General features: G+C 41.7%; 4 protein-coding genes across 6 annotated transcripts in view; 2 read left to right on the forward strand and 2 right to left on the reverse strand.

Moving 5' to 3' along the window:
• Positions 1-98: 98 nt before the first annotated feature.
• Positions 99-5,802, forward strand: vcam1a (vascular cell adhesion molecule 1a). The gene is made up of 8 exons (XM_063218765.1): positions 99-142; positions 299-571; positions 681-1,001; positions 1,120-1,371; positions 1,481-1,744; positions 2,201-2,388; positions 4,910-5,654; positions 5,749-5,802. The coding sequence occupies exons 1-6, from the start codon at positions 106-108 to the stop codon at positions 2,356-2,358; spliced, it is 1,305 nt and encodes a 434-aa protein (XP_063074835.1). The 5' UTR covers positions 99-105; the 3' UTR covers positions 2,359-2,388; positions 4,910-5,654; positions 5,749-5,802.
• Positions 5,711-7,977, reverse strand: extl2 (exostosin-like glycosyltransferase 2). The gene is made up of 4 exons (XM_063218766.1): positions 7,462-7,977; positions 7,034-7,104; positions 6,733-6,848; positions 5,711-6,233 (listed from the first exon to the last, which is right to left on the reverse strand). The coding sequence occupies exons 1-4, from the start codon at positions 7,865-7,867 to the stop codon at positions 5,837-5,839; spliced, it is 990 nt and encodes a 329-aa protein (XP_063074836.1). The 5' UTR covers positions 7,868-7,977; the 3' UTR covers positions 5,711-5,836.
• Positions 7,764-12,968, forward strand: zgc:110366 (uncharacterized protein LOC550476 homolog). 2 transcript variants are annotated; one of them, XM_063218768.1, is made up of 9 exons: positions 7,764-7,835; positions 8,134-8,763; positions 9,027-9,275; positions 9,405-9,506; positions 9,990-10,081; positions 10,372-10,554; positions 10,655-10,714; positions 11,633-11,734; positions 12,395-12,491. In XM_063218768.1, the coding sequence occupies exons 2-8, from the start codon at positions 8,685-8,687 to the stop codon at positions 11,726-11,728; spliced, it is 861 nt and encodes a 286-aa protein (XP_063074838.1). In that variant the 5' UTR covers positions 7,764-7,835; positions 8,134-8,684; the 3' UTR covers positions 11,729-11,734; positions 12,395-12,491. The 2 variants fall into 2 exon arrangements, with proteins under 2 accessions (XP_063074838.1, XP_063074837.1); XM_063218767.1 differs by lacking the exon at positions 11,633-11,734 and having other exon boundaries at positions 12,395-12,968.
• A 1,194-nt stretch (positions 12,969-14,162) lies between these two features.
• The window catches only part of rc3h1b (ring finger and CCCH-type domains 1b), a 35,000-nt gene continuing 30,605 nt past the window's right edge, over positions 14,163-18,557 (reverse strand). For both annotated transcript variants that reach the window (XM_063218764.1, XM_063218763.1), the window contains exon 20: positions 14,163-18,517. In XM_063218764.1, the coding sequence (XP_063074834.1) occupies positions 18,352-18,517 (166 nt within the window). In that variant the 3' untranslated portion in view covers positions 14,163-18,351. The remainder of the gene's footprint in view (positions 18,518-18,557) is intronic.

The raw sequence follows: 18,557 nt of genomic DNA on the forward strand, positions 1-18,557 counted from the left end.
AAAAGTCCCTGGGAACCTCCCTTGGCGCCTGATACGCCTACAAATATGTAACTCTCATAAAGTTTTCATGATTGTTAGATTTTGTAAATGGAGTCCTCCGTCACTATGCGCGTTTTTTTGGCAATGCTAGTGCCCGTTACAGGTAGGCTATGGTGCCTGTTATTTTCTTACAGAACCTCAGCATGCATTAATCCACAACAGATCAATAACATTAAATAGATCTACTAATCTTTTTAATATGCCTACTTGTTAATTAATTGTGTTTGATATTAGTGCATTGGTTTTTCTCTTCGCGAAGTCTGCTGTTTTGGTGTCAAAATTGACAAGTTGAGTCCCACACTCCTGGAGTTCCAGAAAACGATGGAATTGAATTGCAGCGTGACTGGATGTCCTCCGGGACAGTCAGCGGTGACCTGGCGCACATTAAATGACCAACCCTTCAAACCAGTAAAGGAGGAATATGGATTTTTGTCGTTCAAAAGTCCAGCTCTGACAAATCTTGAACTGGTATGCACTGCGACATGCGCCACCGCTGAAAAAGTTCAGAAAAACATGAGGATACTTGTCTACTGTAAGTAATACACCGAAACCACAGGTTACGACCTGTTACAATGAAATAAATCACTGCTTGTATTTTGTACTGTGTGTGAATTGAAATCAAAGATGTGCCTGCCTGACAGCTTTTCCAAGCGACCCTGAAATTATCGGAGGAGACAATCTGACCAGTGGTGTAGCGAATACTCTCACCTGTACAGCGCGAGCCATTTACCCTGAGGATGTGTCTGTGGAGTGGCTGAAAGATGACGAGATTATACTTGAAGACGGGAAACCAAACACGATCGATGGCTCGGATGGAACAGTTACAGTTATTTCCACACACACGTTCACTCCCACGGCTCAGGAGAAGTTAGTGAACATTACATGTAAAGTGATTCTGAATATCTACCAGAGTAGTAGTCCTATCATCAAAACAAGCACCAAGACAATGGATGTTAATCATTGTAAGTATTGTTATTTTTCCATTTTTAATGTGGCTATTTGAAGACTATGGTGCAATAACCAACATGCTGTGAATCAGTCAACTGTTTTTAATGTACTTGTGTGTTGTTATGACTTAAGACACCATCGGAGAAATAGACATATCTGGACAACACATTTTGAGTGTTGGAGAAACACTAACTTTGACCTGCAACTCAAAGGGACACCCACCTCCTATTGTGTTGTGGACTATGGCGGGGGAGGTTCTCAACATCCGCAATGGGAGCACCCTTACTATTAAAAACATCACCTGGTCTCATGCAGGTCAATATGACTGCGAAGCCCACAATATTGCAGGCAGAGTGAACTCCAGTGCAACTGTGACAATTCAAGGTGCGAAAAAAAACATTCAAGCACATTGTTGACGTATACATTATTGAAATATTTCCAATGTATAGGCCTTATAAATGAATCATGTGAAGTCTGTATTTCTCCCTTACAGGTCCCCCCACCAATGCACAGGTGCAAGTGCACCCATCACTCGAGGCAGCAAGTGGTGAGAACGCCACCATCATATGCTTTGCCCAAAGCATCCCGCCGCCCACCTTCACCCTGCACAAACAAGGCAGCGGCCAACTCCTGCAGTCGAGCACTGGCACCTTCCACCTTCTCCATCTTACACAGGAAGACGCTGGCTTGTACCTGGTCAACATCACCAACCACTGGGGACACGTCACTGAGACATTCATGCTCAGCATCACATCAAGTGAGTGTTTCAGAATATAGACTATAACAGACAATGGATATTTCAATAACTGCCTACAATATACAGACATCAGGTGTTCACTACTATAATACTATACTGGGCAGTCATGGGTAAGCGGTTAGGACGTCAGATTTGTAGTCCACAAGTTTGCCAGTTTGACTCCTGACCTGCCAGGTTGGTGGGGGGAGTAATTAACCAGTGCTCTCCCCCATCCTCCTCCCTGACTGAGGTACCCTGAGCATGGTACCGTCCCGCCGTGCTGCTCCCTTGGGGCTCCATTGGGGGCTGCCCCCTTACACGGGTGATGCATAAATGCAATTTCGTTGTGTGCAGTCAGTGTGCAGTGAACACTTGTGTGCTGTGGAGTGCTGTGTCACAATGACAACGGGAGTTGGAGTTTCCCAGTTTGGCTTTCACTTTTTTCTCTTTCATTCCCTTTGCCCGTGTGGCCCATAGGCTCAGCCTCATCTATGGTGCACACAGTGGTGCTTCCTGCGGTGGGCTCAGTGTCCTTCCTGACGGCTTCGCTCCTGCTGCTCCGCTTTCTGAGGTCCAGGAAACGACCCCAGGACATTGGCAGTGGCATCGGGGACATAGTGGAGGATGCACTGTGATACGCTGCACACCTGGGGGGCCTATACTAAGTAAGTAAGTAAGAAGCAGGTTCAGGAGTGAACCAGGTTAAGTTAAGAGGTAAATAATCTAATAGAAGAGCGGAGTCCTGACTCCAGGCTCTTCTATTAGATGATTTACCTCTCAATTTAACCTGGTTTTCTCCTGAACCAGCTTCTTATAGTATAGGCCCCTGTAGGTTACATTATAAGTGCAAGGAGCATATGGGAGCCAATCTGTGAAAACACATGGATTGACGCAGTTGTTGTGGTGTAATTATTGAGGAACTATTTAAGTGAGATGTTAAATTTCCTTATAGCTTCTGATTCTACACTGGTTTCTGTACAAAAGAGGATGCAACAGTAGATATGCATGCATTAACCACGTGCCTATACTCGAACACACACACACACACTCTCTCTCTCTTCTCTCTCTCTCTCTCACACCAGTATAAATAGCCTACCTGAAGTTCAAAGGTGCTTGCGACAAATGTGGTATACCACATTTATGGCAAATACTATGGTCAAATGTAGTACAGTATATAAATTATTTTTTTATGATGATACATTAACTCATCACTTAACTGTGATCACAGCTTTGTGGCATTCATACTTGTGTTGTCACACTGACAAACTAGCTGTGTTATAGGTTTGAATATTGATATTAAGAAAATACTTCAAATATAAATCACATAGTAGTCTGTCATCAGTGCATGTATGGAATATTTATTCACTATTTTGTAAGCACCAAAACTGTTTGTTGAATATTTTATTTTTAAATGAAATCACTGTAGTTAGGGCGTTTATATTACCTGTACATTGTGTACAAGACAACTGTTTTTCTGAACATAAAAGTGAAACTAAAACCTTTGCTCAGTCATGACGCCCAATTGTCCAGACTTCCTTTAGTTACACAGGCTGTTCCCCAAGAGAAACATTCTTTGGTCAAACTCCCAACTTATAAATGGCAGGAAAAGGATAAGACATATTTAAAAAAAACAGCATGACCAAAACCCATGCATACCAAAAAAGACCAGTGTGCTTAGGCCAATGGATAAATAAATGGACAGAGAGGTGATTGAACTTCATGTAATTAGTCTGCATGAAATCTAAGAGATCCTCAGAGAATGTATAAAGATCAGAGAGCTTCCAAGGCAACCAGACTTTCACTTTCAACTATGCACAACAATGACCGTGTGGAAAGGCATCACCACAAAAGAGCATTATCTATATTAAAGGGGTATGCCACTATTTTGGGGCTTAATACTGTTAAAATCGTTGACTGGGGTTTATAAAAGGTGGTAAAGTGTCTTATTTTTCATGTTAACCATTGTCTTGCTTTAAGACAAATTAAAAGAGGGAGTATGTAGCTAAGCTAGTGAAAGTCAATGGATCACTGTAGCATGCAGCATGCTACACGGATGCATTGACTTTCACTAGCTTAGCGACATGCTCCCTCTTTTAACTAATCTTAAAGCAAGACAATGGCCTACATGAAAAATTAGACACTTGATCACCTTTATAAACCCTGGCCAACAATTTGAACAGTATTAAGCCCCAAAATAGTGGCATACCCCTTTAATATAGATAATGCTCTTTTGTGGTGATGCCTTTCCACACGGTCACAATAACCTGACAATAAGCTGCTGACCTAATGTTAATACTGGTATGCTAATATGTTGCGTATAGTAGTACTAAGTGGATTTTCAGCCTATTCACTACAGCAACAGGGCAGTCCTCTTGTGTGTCATTCACCAAGATATTGCCCTATTAGAAAATACAGAAAATAAGTAATGATACAGAAACAACAGGTACATTTCTGTTGAGAACCAGTAAGAAAATTCAGTATTGGCACAAATCAAATGAGATTTGACAGAAAGGTGGGTGTACAATAAACATTTAGCTTCCCCATTTCAAAACATAATACATCTTAAAGATGTTTGGGAAGGACCAGACTGCAAAACTAAGGGAGGAGCCTGTGCTTAGACTCAGAACCTAACAAACGAGGGGCCTATACCAAGAAGCCGGTTCAGAAGTAAACCAGGTTAAGTTATGAGCTAAATGATCTAATAGAAGAACCTGGAGGGTACTCTTTTTTTAAGACAATGAAGACTCTGGGCTCTTCTATTAGATGATTTACCTAACTTACTAACCTAACTTAACTTACAGTAACCTGGTTTACTCCTGAACCAGCTTCTTAGTATAGGCCCCAGGGCTTCATTCTGATCCACTTCAACTACACCTTGACAGCCATCTAATGGCCATACAGCAGAATTGCAAAAGATTGTCCAAAACGGCATCACTTCAAGAAAGGCTATGGCAGTGGTTCCCAACCTTTTTTGGCATGGGAACCCATTTAGATAAACTAAATTTCTGGGGAACTCATACACATGTTTTCCACAACAAAAATGAGAACATGACTGAGCTACATAAGTTGTAGGTTAAACCTATAGATATTTATGACGATGATCTAAGATTGTAAACAGTGTTTCAAAGAGAACATTGAATAGTTATGTGTAATCTTTATCAGTACCCTTTTTTCACACACTTTCAGACATTTCAGGTGACCCCATTTGAATTCCAGGCGACACCAAATGGGGTCCCGACCCCAGTGTTGAAAAACACCGGATTATGGAAACAAAAAACCCACAAAGAAATAAACTACTCTGTCTTTCTACCATGACTATATTCAGTTCTTAAACATTTTAAGACAACATAGGAATCCTCAAGATGCTGACCCCTGTTTACTTAACCCATTTTAGCCTGATGTGGGTATATTCCAGCTGAATGAACACATTGTAATGCAAGATGAGGGTCTTAAGGTTTAAATGCAATCGCGTTTCATGTTTTTATGTGCATCTGAGGCGAAGATATTTAGGTTTTTATAGGCTGAGGGCAACTTTCCCAACAAGGGGTTAGGCATTCAGCAGGCGTTTTTCGCAGGTGCTTTAGGCATCAATGGGTTAAACCACACACTCAGTGTCCAGTTTTAAATCAGCAGACTGGCCCTTTATTGCCTTCATGTATTGATGGTGCTTACCCTGAGATTCACATGATTGATAGGGGGCCCAACATTCTTAAGACACTAACAATGGACAACCTTGCCCATACAGTTCACTCTGGTTCCCAGCCCTCTCAAAGCATTTGCTTCATCTGAAAAAACCTGTTCTGAGTGACACAACCACCTGATTATTGAGCCTGAGTATTAACGGTGCCATTGAACTTTACAAAGAAAGTCCCTTGTATCTTCAGTAATTTGGCTTGTGATTATCTCCAAAGTGTGAAGGTCCAAACAGAAGGTTCCTTGTTGAAAGTCAGACTACCACTTTCAACAAAGAACCTTCTGTTTGGACCTTCACACTTTGGAGATAGGCACAAGCCAAATTGCTGAAGTTATCTTGTCCTTTCTGAAGAGCACCTGATTCTTTTACAAACAATTGACCCAACGCAGCACTCTCCTTTTCCTCGTTTTTAAAGTCCCTTATATCTTGCTCTTGTGATTGGCATAACTGGGGAAGCCGAACTGGGTTAGCATGAGGTTGGAGTAGCGTAGGGGCATGTCCCCGTATATCTGTGCCAACCGGTTCAGGCAGTAGGACCGCTGCAGCATGTGCTCCGCCCTGTGCCACATTCCGACGTACCCGCTCTTGGCATCACGCTCCAGGTTACGCATGTCCACAGGCTTCACCAGGACCCCCGAGGGTCGGGCCTTCGCGCCGTCCTGCTTTGCCAGCCAGAGGGCCACAGCGAAGTTCATGGCAATGTCGTCGCAGTTCTGTGTCTGGTCCAGCAGGGCGTGCACCTGGCTGGGCTGGTCCTGGAAGACCTGCAGGTAGCGGCGGTGGAAGAAGGCAGCGCCGACCAGAACCATGGAGTACCTGAGACCGCAGAGAACAGCTGCCTTTATTGATGAGGTCTTGTTGAAAACAGTACATCAGGGGTGGGGAACCTTTTTCATCCGAGGGGCCACTTCAAATTCCACCAAGGGCCGTAAAAGTCCTCAGAGGGCCATATTATGAGCACAAACCAGGATTTCCCCCTGCACTTTAGACCTACATTGAAGACAGCCACCTTTAAAACAGACCCCATCTTCTCTATATCCCCTGAATATGATTTAATTGTATTGCAAATGTACTTTCTAAGAGTCCTTTACAAAATATGTCACATTTCATGTGAAGCTGCATAACATTAAAATAATATCGGGGCCGGAAAAAACGGCCCTTGAGACATAGGTTCCCCACCCCTGCAGTACAATTTTCACAAAGCAGACAGAAGCGATGAAAAAGCACTAGTACAGTGGTGTGCAGCAAATGTATAAAAGTGTACAGTAGCAGGTTAAGTGCAATATAGAGTTTGAAAACATATTGATGAAGTCACCTGTCTCCTCCACCTGCCTCAGTGTCCTGCAGCTCAAAGCTGCCATAGCTGTAAACACCGGAGGCTGTGGCCACATGCTTGCGTGGAACAAAGCCTACAATCTGGTCAGGGAATTGCTGAAATGAAAAGAAGCCAAATGGTGTAAAGTGTAAATGACACAATGCAAATGACAACACAGTCATATGTGAAATGACAGACTTTAGCATCACACACAATTAGATCCTATGTCATGATTCTTAGATTGCATAAAAACATTTATTTTACATTAACAGATAAGATGTAACATGTAGGCCTACTTTACCTTCCAGACAGAGAAGGCAAAGTTTATGTCAGGAACACTAATGAGCGTGTCATCATCCAGCATGAGCACAGCTGTGAGTGCAAAGGGAAAAGATGATGAAGGTGATTGGGCTGGGTGTTCATTAGACAAACATTGTCATACGTGCTATGTAATTACGGCACAGAGAACGCAACTTTGGCTATGCAATTAATTGCCATGCACTCAATGAATAAGCCCAAACTAAAAGCACAGAGCGATTAATCAAATGGTCAACCGCTGCAATGTAAAAAGGTTCTTTGAGGAACCGGCAACGTTCAATTTTTGACAGTTCATATAATTATACACTACAGTGTATTGGAAATTAATGTCAGTCCCACTTTACAGGCGAGCCCAGAGACGTGAAAAGCACCCGCCACCACCACCAAGACAATTAAAATAATTGGTAATACCTTCAGTATCTATTTCTGAAAACGGTAGCAACCGATTCCTCATGAGATTGAGGGTTTGCTCCTTGAAGAACACGGGGACAGGATGGGGACCAAGAGAGTCCCACATCTGCTGCGGCGGCCGCTCTCCAATATTGTTCCACACAATTACAATCTGTTTGAGATGAGGTACTGCCTGGTAATGATTGAGAAGCTTTAAGAGAATATCTGTTCGGTTATATGTTTGCATGACTATGGTGAAAGAGTCCTTTGGTTGGACAGAGAATTCGGCCCTTCGACGGAGGGAACCCATAACTCCGCCGTAGTCTGTCTCCAGAGCCTGAGGAAGCCTTGAGGTCAGCGATGCCCCGGCGAGGAGCAGCAGAAGTGCAAATAATGTAAGAAACACCTTTCGAGGTGAAAGTCTCATCCTGCAGCTCCGAAGAGACAACCTGTAGTGTAGAGAGATAATGTCAGTGGTTAGAAGTAACCACTCTACATTACAAACTTTGATACAACGCTCAAAGTTTACAGCACTAGTTTTGGAACTAATCTTTCTCGGATCTGTAATGAAGGTTAGCTTAGTTGCTAATCTCAAAATTAATTTAAGTGAGTACAAATCGGACAAGAGCGCGTTGTATGAATTACATGAAATAGTACCTCATTTTCATCTATTTGAACGCTTTTCCTCCTCAGATTTTTGTTAACGCCTCTTGAAATCGCATCTGCGCAGTGCGCACAACCAACTGGACAGGCAAGTCATTGGATTGGTGGTTCTGTGAGATCTGTTTGTTTTTTGTGTTTTCTTATGGGACCAAATCAGCAACCAAAAAACTTCCAACACCTTGTAATTACCCTGAACTGGTTGAGAAGGCGCCCTGCAATGAAGTAGCCTAACTACATTCACAGAAGAAAACAAACTGGATTGAAGGCCAACATTGACCTGCTCAGGGCAATCAATAGCCTACTACACGTCCCTTACAAAGTGGTCGTTTTCACATTGTGTGTACATCACGATAGAATGATAGGCCTACATGACATGCGTTGCCTATATGACTGGGATATTTGCCCAACGCACGATCAAGGCAACACTGTTTCTTTGCTTTGGAATACGTACTGCTGCAAAGCGCAAAGATATGCGTAATACGTCTTTCTTTTACGACAGCTAAGAGAGAAGAGTAAACAATGATCAATTGTTCAGCAGAAATTCACTTAACTCGGACCTGATTTCGACAAACAGGACATAAATGGCTTGTGCCACAGAGATGGCGCTTTGTCCCACCGTTACGCTCTCCAATGGATTGAAAATACCAATACTTGGTTTGGGTAAGTGAGCTCTGGAAGTAACTTGGCCACTCCACGTTAACTCTCTAGTCAATTACCTTATCATCAGTATCACCATGTGATACATTGTAACTTTTCAAGCATGCACGGGTCTGTGTTTTCTAACTTTGATATTCTCACTATCCCTAAACAGTGATACATGTACTGCCCTGTCAGAAATCTGCAGTTTGAGTATGGTTTGCACACCACACAAAGCGCATTGGTAGCCCTGTTAACGCACCATTTTCATCGATTGTCTGTTTTAGGGACTTCGCATGACGGTGGATATTCTCACGACGCAGTTGTGTACGCACTGAGGGAATGTGGTGTGAGGCACATCGACACAGCCAAACGCTACGGGTGTGAGGAACACCTGTCAAAATCCATTCAGCAGAGTGGTGTCTTAAGGCAGGATCTGTGGTTGACAACTAAATTATGGCCTGGGGATTATGGATATAGAACCACCAAAGAAGCTTGCAGAGCGTCATGTGGCAGACTGGGAGTGGAGTACCTTGGTAAATTTGCAAGCCCAACAACTGTGCCACATCTGAACAGTTCACTTAGCTACAGTGTATCACATTGAATGACAATGATGTAGTTCTATGGTGTGATTAATATGATGATTGCATCTTCACCCCCATCAGACCTTTACTTGATGCACTGGCCTGACTGCATGACTCCTGGTCGATCCAACAGGGAGATGCGAGCAGAGACGTGGCGGGCACTTGAAGAACTTTATGATGAAGGTTATAAGTTATCATGATTCTCAACAATGTTCTTCTTAGGGCCAAAACATACCAAGGCGGAACGGAACGGTCGCAGGACGGACGCGGTCTTTCTGCTTAGTTTTGGCCGGCGTGCTTTTCTCTGCCTTGCACACTGACAGCGTCGGCGTGCGCGGCCAGTCCTGTTCAAAACCCTCCCCACAGCTAAAGCTAGCATGCTACTTTGCCATTCATTTGAATGAGACACCGCCGGTCGCCGGCGTGAAAAATACGCTCGAGTTCTATTTTCCAAATGCAGCGCGGCGCGGAGCCGGCTCCCGCGCCGCTGACGCCCGACTACCGCCGGTTGGTGTGTAAGGACAGATAGGTTTCAATGTATTTTCACCGACGCCGGTAAAAAACGCGGCCGTTCCGCGACGCTTTACCGCCTTGGTGTGTCAGACCCCTTAGTGATGTGTGCCTGCTACTATTGCATCAACACTTGTTTTTTTGTGTCCATGAAAGGTGTATGCAGGGCAATTGGAGTGAGCAACTTTCTGATTCAACACTTGGAGGAGCTAAAAGAAGATTGCAGCATAGTGCCTCATGTTAACCAGGTCCAATATTTAATTATTTTTTATTTTACACTGTTTGTGTGATATGATATCCCATTCTTGCCAGTTGCTTATTTCAGAGCTCTGATATGACATGGTGTGCGTGTGTGTACTCTTAACAACAAAAAATGAACCCTTCTTTGCATCTGCACTGTATATTTCCTGTGCACTTTGTATCTGCCAGCAATGTTGGCTATGATTATGTCCTCTTTTGAAAGTCTCTTTGGTTATAAAGCGTCTGCCAAATGCAATGTAATGTAATAATTATATGCGGTGTATGTGTGTGCTTTCAGGTGGAGTACCACCCCTTTCAGCAGCCTGAGGAGATTGTGCAATACTGTCGCCAACAGGGGATCGTGTTTGAGGGGTACTGCCCACTGGCAAAGGGCCAGGCCCTGAGTCATCCTACTATTCTCAAGATGGCCAAGAAATATGAGCGCACTCCTTCCCAGATCTGCATACGCTGGAGCACACAGGCATGTTTGCTGTTGCTTGTTAACTGTGAACACCTCTGGTGAAAAAAAGCTGTTTTGATTTTGTTTGTTAGGATGAAGAACTCTTGGGTTTTTTTTGCAGAATGGAGTTGTTACAATACCAAAGTCCACAAAGAAAGAAAGGATTCTGGAGAACTGTAAAGTAAGTGAGATCACAGAAATATTTACAAATCACAGGAACATTAAAGCAATGCATGAACAAGTTCATAGGCATTAGTGCATGTCGTGGCCATTTCTGGTGTTCTGTTTTTGCATGGTTACTATATATACTTTAACACTGTTAAAGGTGCACTGTGTAATACTTTAGTAGCTTATTTCCAGAATTCATGCTGCCCATTCACCAATGTTACCCATTTCACGAATACTTAAATTCTAAGTATTCTTTATGACTGGGAAAATTGCACTTTTCATACATGAAAAGGGGGATCTTCCTCATGTCAGCCATTTTGAATTACTGAATTGTTTTATCTGCAAAACTTACTGTTCTTTGGTCATACTAGTAAATTTTAGTTCAGGTAATATTTATGAAAAGATCGATTTTGGTAATAGGAAACACAGTTTCAATCAGCAACACGGTTGCAATACCTACTCTGGCCACCATCCTACACAGTGTGCCTTTAAGCATGCACTTGGTGTCTTACCCATGTTTACCCATGGGTAATGTAATGTTTTTGGTATACTCCACATAGGTTTTTGGGTCAGTCATTGTTAAGAATGTTTCATCACTTACCTTCACATTACCAACACTGGATCATTATTTTACCTAATACATTACATTGTTTCCCCCAGCACTTTATTGCTAAGGCCTTTGACAAGAAACACTGACCACCTTGACTAGGTCCCCTGAAAAGATATATTATGTAACATACATGTATTTCATGTTGTGAATGTCATTTCTAAAGTTGCTTAGCCAATAAAAATATATACTTTTAACGTCCCACCACCTTGACTAACAAACAATTCTGGGGGAAACATTGCATTATGTCATATCTTGGCAGCTTGTCTTGTCTTATTAATGAGGAACCCTCTTGCTATATAACTGGCTTGGCTCACCCTCCAGGTTTTTGGGTTCCAACTAAAGGACACCGACATGGTGGCAATGAGAGTGTTGCATGATGGGAGACATGTGAGCTGGGATCCAACACATGTGTCTTGACAAGAGGTGCCACCAATCTCTAACTACCTGTGTCAATCATAGTGGGAACATGCTCTTGGTGGTGGAGGATTTTCAATGAATTCTTTTTATCCATGCTTGACCTTTAAGTGAAAAAGCATTTTTTTTAGCTTTCAATGTTGCATTTAATTTTGGTGGGATTTGAACCGTGGTTATAAATGCATTATATACGATGAATAAAAAATTGCATGTTTATTCTGAATGCAACATTAAGTAAGCTTTTTTGAAAACAGCACCCTACATTCTTTTACTGTTATTTCACTGCAAGCTAGCCTAAAAGGTGGGTTGTATGTGACAAACTAACTACTTTTATTTACTCTTATAACTCTAAATTTGTAATTTAACCCCCTGACATGACCCTCATGTATTTTGAATTCCACCTTTTGCAACTCACAAAGGGACCAGGAGTGGTGCTATATGTTATTTACAGTAATTTTGTTGATAGTGGAAGGAACAGGCAGGATTTTGCTCAGTTGTGCAGGATTATATTACAGTGTATTAGTCAACCATGTAATTAATATTTATCTGAAATGCATTTTACTACAGCCATTGTGATGACACTTTGCATCTTACATTGTGAACATAGCTGCATCTTTCATTACAGCCCATACTATTCTTCAACTTGAATTTTCTGTGTCCTTCTGACAGGCCTTCAGGTTCTCCCTCTCAGAAGAGGATGTGGCAACTATCAGCGGACTGAACTGTCACAAGAAACTGATCCATTTGAGTTACCCTCTCTGGAAAGGATAACATTATTTTTTGTGTACCAATCCAATAACAACAAGAATTACCGGTGAGAACTCTGATATTCAGAGCAGGGTAATAAGTTCATATATACACAATATACATATAGACTACAAGTCCCCGCATTTCACAACGGTCAAAAAAAGAAGAGATTTTAGAAGAGTATCAGAAATATCACTGACCTGGGGGAAACAAAAACGTGCCTTAAGCTTGTATCATGCTGCCTATTTCACCTGGGGGAAAAACATGTGCCTTATGCTTGTATCATGCTGCCTGTTTTAGTAAAATATATCCTGATTATTACCTACATATTGTATCATTATCCCAATAGCTAGCCAAGGTTGTTTCAAATAAACTTAAACTAAGGGAAATGTTTCATGGATGGCTGCCATTCTGTTTGTAATGCATTAGTTGTTCATTGGAAAATAAATGCATAAAATAAAACCTGCAGTGACTAGCTGACCACCATGGGACCTGCCCTGCTGTTTTGGATTCCTTTCTGTCTGTTTAAGGCTCACTGAAGCCCTGTGCACTACATAGGTCAGGGGTGGGGAACCTTTTTCATTCGAGGGGCCACTTAAAATTCCCCCAAGGGCCGAAAGTCTTCTGAGGGCTGTACTATGAACACAAACCTGGATGTCCCCCTGCACTATAGGCCTATATTGAAGGCAGCCACCTTAAAACAGACCCACTTTCTCTAGGTCCCCTGAATATAACGTAATTGTACTGAAAATGTAATTTTGAAGATTACTTTACAAAACATATATTTTGTGTGAAGCTGCATAACATTCAAATTATTTCGGGGCCTGATAAAACAGCCTCAAGGGCCATACATGGCCCTCAAGACATAGGTTCCCCACCCTTGACATACAGTAGGTAGTTGTGTTGCACTGAATCCATATTCCTTCCTTTGTCAGAAATCTGCTGTTGGTGAAACTGAATTTTAGTGGAAACTGAACTCAAGTTGAGCACATGAAACACTACAAGTTGTTGTGGTAGAGCCTTTGCTTAAATCTGTACCTAAATTAGTTTACAGAAAGATGCCTGCATGCAGAGGTGGACAGCTCAAGTTCAGAAACTAGGCCTGTCGCATATTTGTTTCAACCAACTCACTGAATTCTAGGTAGGTCATGTAATTAGTCAAATCATCGATGTGGGGAGCACAAGGCAAGGCAAGAGGAATACATGGTAGGACTTTGTTTCTCAGCCCAGTTTGTCAGTCTCTGCTTTCATGACAAACCACACCAGGGTTTCTCAAAAACAAAGTTGTTAGCCTGTTAGCCATTTGGGTAGTATTCAATGGGAAATTGCACTGCAAACAACAGAGTATATAATAAATATAGTTCAAAACTATCGTTTTGGTTTAGAGAAATGCAACCCAAAGTTGAGTACTACCAGTGAGAGCACCATCACTGAGAACTTGTCTAAAGAGAGGCTGGCGAAATCTGGTGAGAGCCAGTCATAAAATGGTATGTGAGAAAGCTGTTGTCCACCAACATTATTCCTTTATGCCGAATGCTAAAAGACACACAGCTTGATGCCATCAAACTATGGCTTTTAGCACACAATACAAATGACTGTAAAGTGACGTCTTGAAATTAAAATAGTGTATAGATAAAATATATCCATGGAAATTTAAAATGGCATGAGAAACATAATAGTTTGGGCAAGGTGAACTGAGATATTTTAATAACATGGAGCAGCGTCATTGAATGCAAACTTATACACACAGAAGAAAAAAACAATACCAAGGCAGTATTATCAATACCATTTATCCATCCATCTCAGTTTAGAATCACTGTTTTACACAAGTTACATTTTTCGTCTTAAAGTCACAGGTTTTTTCATGTCTCCAAACATCCTGTTTAGCCTCCTTCTCCTTTCTAACAAGAAGCAGATTGTATTATACAAAAATGCAAACCAATTTTCACACAGTGAATTCTTTTACAAAGTCATAAAATGGCGTAATAATGGCTACATCCACATTGGAGTAAGATGGTTCTAAACATTCCTTAATGGAGTATAATATATATTTATATATAAAAATCTTTCCTTGTTGAAATCAAACCTGTACCTTAATTTAAGAGATATTTTTAACAAGACAACTTTGTAGTAATCATTAAAAAAGCCATTACATTTCCCAAAGTTAGGAATAAACTGAAAATCAACACAGCCATATAAGTGTTACTGGGTGCGGATGAGATCTTTTATCTGTATTGTGTGTATTCACCAGGTTCGCTCAAAACAAACAACATCCAAGGAAAGAAATGAATATCATCCATTTGAAACCAACCCTTTACCAGAGAAACCATATTAACACAATCGGTCTCTGTAGCAAAAACACATGCACAAAAGCTGTTAACATCATGTGCATTGTACGGGGTCTTCTACGTTTTTCTGATGCTACTTGAAGATGGTCAACATAATTTAACTTGTAAAACAACATACAAAAATCACAGCAAGTATAATTACTCAGTGAGATCACTGATGTTAACGAGAGAAGAAACAAAACTAGGCACCCAAGCAAAATGGCAATTTGCCAACAGATACATACAGACAGCACGTTCCCACATAAACGAGTTTAAAATAAAAGCATTATGTCCACTAGGCAGCGCTCCATTTGTAAATGTGCACGGCGGTGAAGATCAAACTCACCCAAGACAATGACACAGAGGATCCAATAACCAGCCAGACGCTGGTATGATAAAAGGTGCTCTGTGAAGGTTTTTATTTTTTAATTTTATTTAAACCGTTCTAGCTATTTATTTATTTTTTACCTAAAACCACTGAAAGCTAATCATGCTACTGCTTTTTGCTCAACAACAGTGATGCAAAATCCCGAAACAAAGAGGAAAAAAATTTGGAGGACATGCCCATTCAGCTCTTAAAATGTTCTCAGTTTGGCAAGAGAGATCAACATGACTGCCACATGAGGAAATACTGCATGCAGTCAAGAGCAGACATGCAAGTCTCACTCCAACACTAATCTGCAACAAGGAAACTTTTTCAGCAAGGACTCCATCCGACCATAGCCCCCCTTCCCTACCCCCTCCTCCGAGGCGGGCGAAAAATGCCCAGCACCCAGCCCTAAATGCACCTCCACCTGTCCCACATAGCTCAGAAGACACGGTCAGGATAGCCATGTGATGCACCAACAGGTACACTTGCTTGCTACTGCCTCTTTTTTTTTAACGGTCTAATCTTCTAGTGAAGTGTACAGTGACGCTTAAGTTTTTCTTTTCTTCTTTTATTTTTGTTTGAACACAAAACAAGTTTAAAAAGCACACCATGTCATCCTGGCACGAGACTCCTTTGACTGAGAAAGGATAAGCTTTGTGTTTTCGCAACCAGAAAAACATGTAGCTGTTTTTTGTGTAGAGATCATTTAATATAAATGCTGATTGAGTGGATAAAAGAGGTGGCACATAATAGTGCTAAGTATATCATTATATGTGTGTGTATATAAAAGTGTATGTACCTACACATCAAACACAGCAGAAAGCCTTGGAGGCTAGTACAGGTGAAGAAACAAAAAAAGAGGGCAGGGCTAGTTTCCCAACTCCCCCCTCTCCATCGGTGACAGCAACAGTTTTGAAAAGCCAGCATCCCTTTGAGGCTCTTTTCAGAAGAGGCTAAGAAAGGGCCAGGGGAGTCAGTCAGTCGTCTAGCGAAAGAGTGGAAGTGGAAGCGGCACAGCCAAGAGAATTTCAGACGACGTACAGAGCAGGCAGAGTAGGTGGAGTAAAGCAGATGTGCAGGATTAATGTGTCAACTGAAGCCAGTGAACACAGCACACCCCCCAACACGATTGTCTGCAAAAACAATTCACCATCAACATGGTAATGTTTGGTGGCTCTTTTATAATTTTGGAGACAATCTTAAGGGTTATGTGCTCTGTTAAGAGCTTTGGGCAATAAACATGATCATTCATAATGATGGCCTACTAAATTGTGACTTGGATACAAGACAAAAGACAAGCAAACAACACGGCACACACTCTTCCAAAGGTCGCGCCCAAAAAGGAGCTCATTATCCATCGGTCTCAAGAGACTAAAAAATTTAGGTCACGTGAAGAACGTCATCACTCAAGGAAGACTTCAGCTAGTCGTGATCTTTAAAGTAAACCGACCGACCTAAGCTGGCCTCGTTAAACAGTCAGTGGATTCATAGGTGTTAAAATACACAAGGTGAATGCAAGTTAAAATCTCAGTGGGTACTATCAATAGTGAGCCAAATATGCACACGGTGATGATATTAAAAACAAAACAGTAACCTATGTTCATGTGCTTTTTTCTTACAAATTAAGTGGGAAAATGTAATGTGATTCTGGCCTCTGCAATTCAGCAAGTGACCTTACATGTTGTAGAAACGCCCCCTCTTGAGTTCAGTGCAGAGGTGATGTGAGAGACCTAAACCGGCACACCTGACCAGGACTGAGAATGCAACTTCATAGAAGTTAAAAAGAGACACAGGTGAGAATGTTTCCAAACAGACCATATTATAACAAACCCTGGCATTCCAGACATACCGAGGAAAGACAACTGCACACCCTCCGACATACAATAGTTTGACCTGAACCACAGAATTCCAACCTGAGCAACACAGGGATTCATTCATTAAATACCCCAGAAAATGTGTATGCACTTGAGGGAGACATGCAAAATGAAAAAAAAAGAAAGAAAGAAAAAAAGAAGTAAGAGTTAAGCGCCAAAAACCCTTTTTTTTTGCACTCTTTAAAACAGAGCACAAAATTCCAGATTACTAAAATGTTTTTAAAAAATGATCTTTTTCAAAACTGCCCTCAACTGGCTAGAGGACAGACAGCACATAAAAGAACACAAGAGAAACTTAGTGGCTTTCCTTCATATCCTCCCCCAAGTCCGTCAGGACCAAAATTAAATTACGTTTGGTCTCATTAATACTCCCACACCGCAAATTAAACCCTCTATAAATATTGCTAAGATATTAAAAAGATACTTCCATTTTACATGTACAGGTAGGTCCATTTCAGAGTGGAATGACAGGAGGGTTTTATTCCTATGCTACAACATGGCTGGCTGGTCAGGTTGTTCTCACAGTGAATCTGCACGTCTCTTAAGGGTCGCTTCACCTACAAACACACATCACATCACCTCTGCTGAGTCGCTAGTTGAAAAGAGAAAGAGCAACATGAATGCAGAATGGCTGAAAAGCACTGAATAATAATAAGGTTGACATTCACCAAACGTAAATGGTGAAGGCAGAGAATATTACTGAGGTCGTCCTATAACCATCGTCTTGTTAAACTAGGAAATTGCATTCCTTTTAAGCAATTTGTATGCTCTTCTGGTTTGCCTTTCATTTTGAGTATTTTTTCAGGATGCATAATCAGATGCTCTGGTTTCCAGGCAAAGACAAGTCATTCAAAACAAACAAAAAAAGCTCATTCACAGAACAAAAAGGAAAGAAAATTCATCACGGCAGATACTGCTCATCTTCTAAATAAAACAGGATAAAAAGAATGAGTGTGTATGTGTGTGTCTCCGTGTTAACGTGGTTGCATGCACAACAGCATGTACAAAGACTGTTTGCATGTGTATGTACACAAGAAACATGATGCTCCTCTGTGTATGATCATCCACACCCACAATTAAAGCTGCACTCCCCTTTCCTGCACAGTAGCTAGTAACTAATGGGTATACTTTTGCCATTGCACACTGCTCCTGACCTAGTCAAGATGCAGGTTTCATCTGGCTTTACACCCTTAGGAAAGGAAAAAAAGCAGCCCGGTGTGTGTGTATGTGAGTGTGAGTGTGTGTGTGAGTGTGTGTGTGTGTGTACGATGTGTGAGTGTACGTGCACATTGGTGGTGGTGTTGGTGTCTACGAGCAAGAGTGGACCACACCATTCTTCTGCATCTCTGCTCCGGTGGCTGGGGTGGAATCGCCAGAGCATAAGCTGAGTGACGATGTCTTGTTGGAGAGTGACAACATGGTTCCACCCACACTGGCCTCAGACACGATGCTACTGGAACCATTCGACACCTCTCTAAGGAGAAAAAAAAACAAGAAGAGAGACACGCCAGTCA

The sequence above is a fragment of the Engraulis encrasicolus genome, chromosome 16, assembly GCF_034702125.1.
Source record: "Engraulis encrasicolus isolate BLACKSEA-1 chromosome 16, IST_EnEncr_1.0, whole genome shotgun sequence".
Lineage (NCBI taxonomy): Eukaryota > Metazoa > Chordata > Actinopteri > Clupeiformes > Engraulidae > Engraulis > Engraulis encrasicolus.

Excerpts from the sequence above, each read along its gene's own strand:
- vcam1a (XM_063218765.1), top strand. The coding sequence starts at position 106 with ATGCGCGTTTTTTTGGCAATGCTAGTGCCCGTTACAG. Across the intron at positions 143-298 it reads AATGCTAGTGCCCGTTACAG|TCTGCTGTTTTGGTGTCAAA; the intron begins GTAGGCTATGGT and ends CTCTTCGCGAAG. Across the intron at positions 1,372-1,480 it reads TGCAACTGTGACAATTCAAG|GTCCCCCCACCAATGCACAG; the intron begins GTGCGAAAAAAA and ends TCTCCCTTACAG.
- zgc:110366 (XM_063218767.1), top strand. The coding sequence starts at position 8,685 with ATGGCTTGTGCCACAGAGATGGCGCTTTGTCCCACCGTTACGCTCTCC. Across the intron at positions 9,507-9,989 it reads TGAAGAACTTTATGATGAAG|GTGTATGCAGGGCAATTGGA; the intron begins GTTATAAGTTAT and ends TGTCCATGAAAG. Across the intron at positions 10,715-12,394 it reads GGATTCTGGAGAACTGTAAA|GCCTTCAGGTTCTCCCTCTC; the intron begins GTAAGTGAGATC and ends TCCTTCTGACAG.
- extl2 (XM_063218766.1), bottom strand. The coding sequence starts at position 7,867 with ATGAGACTTTCACCTCGAAAGGTGTTTCTTACATTATTTGCACTTCTG. Across the intron at positions 7,105-7,461 it reads TTCAGAAATAGATACTGAAG|CTGTGCTCATGCTGGATGAT; the intron begins GTATTACCAATT and ends TTGCACTCACAG. Across the intron at positions 6,234-6,732 it reads GAGGCAGGTGGAGGAGACAG|GTACTCCATGGTTCTGGTCG; the intron begins GTGACTTCATCA and ends CTGCGGTCTCAG.